At 36.3% G+C, this 2271-nt stretch overlaps 1 protein-coding gene across 1 annotated transcript in view; it reads right to left on the bottom strand.

The window, feature by feature from the left end:
- The window catches only part of MSH4 (mutS homolog 4), a gene marked incomplete at its 5' end in the record, with an annotated part of 59979 nt that extends 59647 nt beyond the window's left edge, over positions 1-332 (bottom strand). Inside the window, one exon of the mRNA XM_019501466.1 lies at positions 258-332. Within this exon, the coding sequence (XP_019357011.1) occupies positions 258-332 (75 nt within the window). The remainder of the gene's footprint in view (positions 1-257) is intronic.
- Between the last annotated feature and the right edge of the window lie 1939 nt (positions 333-2271).

Here is a 2271-nt window from a genome sequence, read left to right as displayed (position 1 = left end):
CTGCTCAGGTCCTTTCCGACCCTACAAACTATGAAACTATGAAGATCATCGAGTCCAACCCCCTGCTCTGCCCAGGAAAGAGCACTGGGGTCAAATAAGCCCAGCCAGATGTTTGTCTAATCTCTTTTTAAATGCCCCCAAGATAGGAGAAAGCACCACCTCCCTTGGAAGCCCATTCCATATTTTGGCAACTTTAACTGTAAAGATAACTGAAAATTAAAGAATAATTGTTAAGGCAGATATATTTATAAACATACTGTGTCCTGCTTTGGGAGTTGTACTAAAACTGAAAGAAGTTGTTCGGTATCCAGAAATCTTGAAATAACTGTAAAACAAAATTAAATTAAAAAAAAAAAATCAGAAACTGAAGTGGAATGTAGTATTATTTTATATAACTAAATTATTTTTTTTCCAAAACAGACATAGAAAATTACTTTTTAATATTTTGGTTTATTAATCATCACATTCTTCCTTCATTTTATTACGGAAAACACATTGACAAAGTATTATAATTGCATCTACCAAGAAGCTAGCTGTCAAAATACCACATATTTACATAATTTGTTGCATATCCATAATCACAGAACTTGAATACTTACTGGGCACCATATTATGACTAATATAATCAACTCAGCCACATTCTCTTTATTAATGAAACTTACAAAACATCTGCAACCTAAACAATGTTAATATCTTCTAATAAGGACAAAGGGTATAAATCTAATAAACACTACTGTTGCCAGGGAGACTCTGTTCCTTGATCAATGACTTTACTTCACGTATTAATCCAGAAAAAATGTCAGACAACATACAAAGCAGATGGTACTCAAAGGCCACACATTATCTTAAAACCCATAGCAACATTCTCTGGTTGAAAATCCCCATCCAAATAGAAAGCTCCAGCTATGAAAGACAAAAGATAAACAACTCCACAATTTCACAAGTTATATCCTCAGTAAGCCAACCTCCCAAAATAAAATCTGCAAAAGAACAATCATATCAGAAGGAATGGGAAGAAAATGCACTACATTACTAATTATACAACTACAATGACTGAAGGAGGAAGATTACCAGTGGGCAGTATTGAATTATTGAAGAGGTAGAAAACTAAAAAAACAGTGCAAAATAAAGGTGAAAAAAATCCCTCAAATCTGATTAATCCTATGTTCCAGTGCTTTAGAAGTGCTATGGGACTGAAGAAACAGCACTGCAAGGGACATAGAGAGAAGGAAGAAGATTAATTATAAAGCACCATAGTAAATCAGGAGGAAAACGCTACCTGAGATACACAACCAAACAGAGGTAGCAGCCACTTTAAATGTTAGGCCAGTGGTTCTCAACCTTTTTAGGCACCCCTCAATAGATTCAAGACACCCCAGAGAAAATGGCAGCTCTTCGCTTTCACTATTTTTTGACTGCAGAAAGATAATAGAGAAAAATTTCTGTTGCAAAGATCTCAGAAAAACCACAACTTTAACTCTATGGATTCATATTTGAAATCTCTGGGTTTATTCTGTGAATCATGTTCATACGCCTAGACAGTACTAAGATTTCACGGCTCCTCATTGAAAGGAAGTCAGCTCAGAGTGCTGCTGAACTCTGGCTGAGAATCACCGAGTTAAGATATTAAGTTTTCTTGGAAGTCATATTACAATTCTTAGAAGTTGAGCTACAGATGCCACAGTATATTTCCAAAACCACCTTTATCATTATTAGGAACACAGAACTGAAACAGGCCATCAAGTCTAGTCCCCAGCTATTAATAAACTGGTCAGATCCTACATTAAGTTTCTCATCATACTTCTACTACTAGAAGACTGTTCCAGAATCTCATTGCTTTGATGTTTAGACACTTTCTTCTAATTTCCTAAGTTTACTCACGGGCAGTTTATTTCTCTGTTCTTGGATCAATATTTACCTTCAAGTTATATAGTTATTTTCCCTGCCTTATGTTTACCCTCCTATTGTAGCCCTACAACAGACAAAATTTACTGACAAAATAGACAAAAAGACAAAAATGGTAATGCTTCCCGCCTTTTTTTTGCACAGCTAAACAAGACAAAAAACACCTTATTCCCCTGATCATCCTAATAGCCCTGTTCCAGTTAGAATTCACCTTAACTGGACACCGCATTTCACTATAAGGGTGTGCGAAATGGGCCATATTCGATTTGGATTTGGCCTGAATTGGGGACAGTAATTCAATTAGTTGATTTGGATCACTGTCCCAGGCTCTGGAGAGGTGAGAGACACGTGGGTGAAAGCCCGCCG

Source organism: Gavialis gangeticus, unplaced genomic scaffold (assembly GCF_001723915.1).
Source record: "Gavialis gangeticus isolate Ggan-Ray unplaced genomic scaffold, GavGan_comp1, whole genome shotgun sequence".
NCBI lineage: Eukaryota > Metazoa > Chordata > Crocodylia > Gavialidae > Gavialis > Gavialis gangeticus.
The sequence above is the reverse complement of the archived record's forward strand: the minus strand, read 5'-3'. Positions and strand labels throughout refer to the sequence as shown.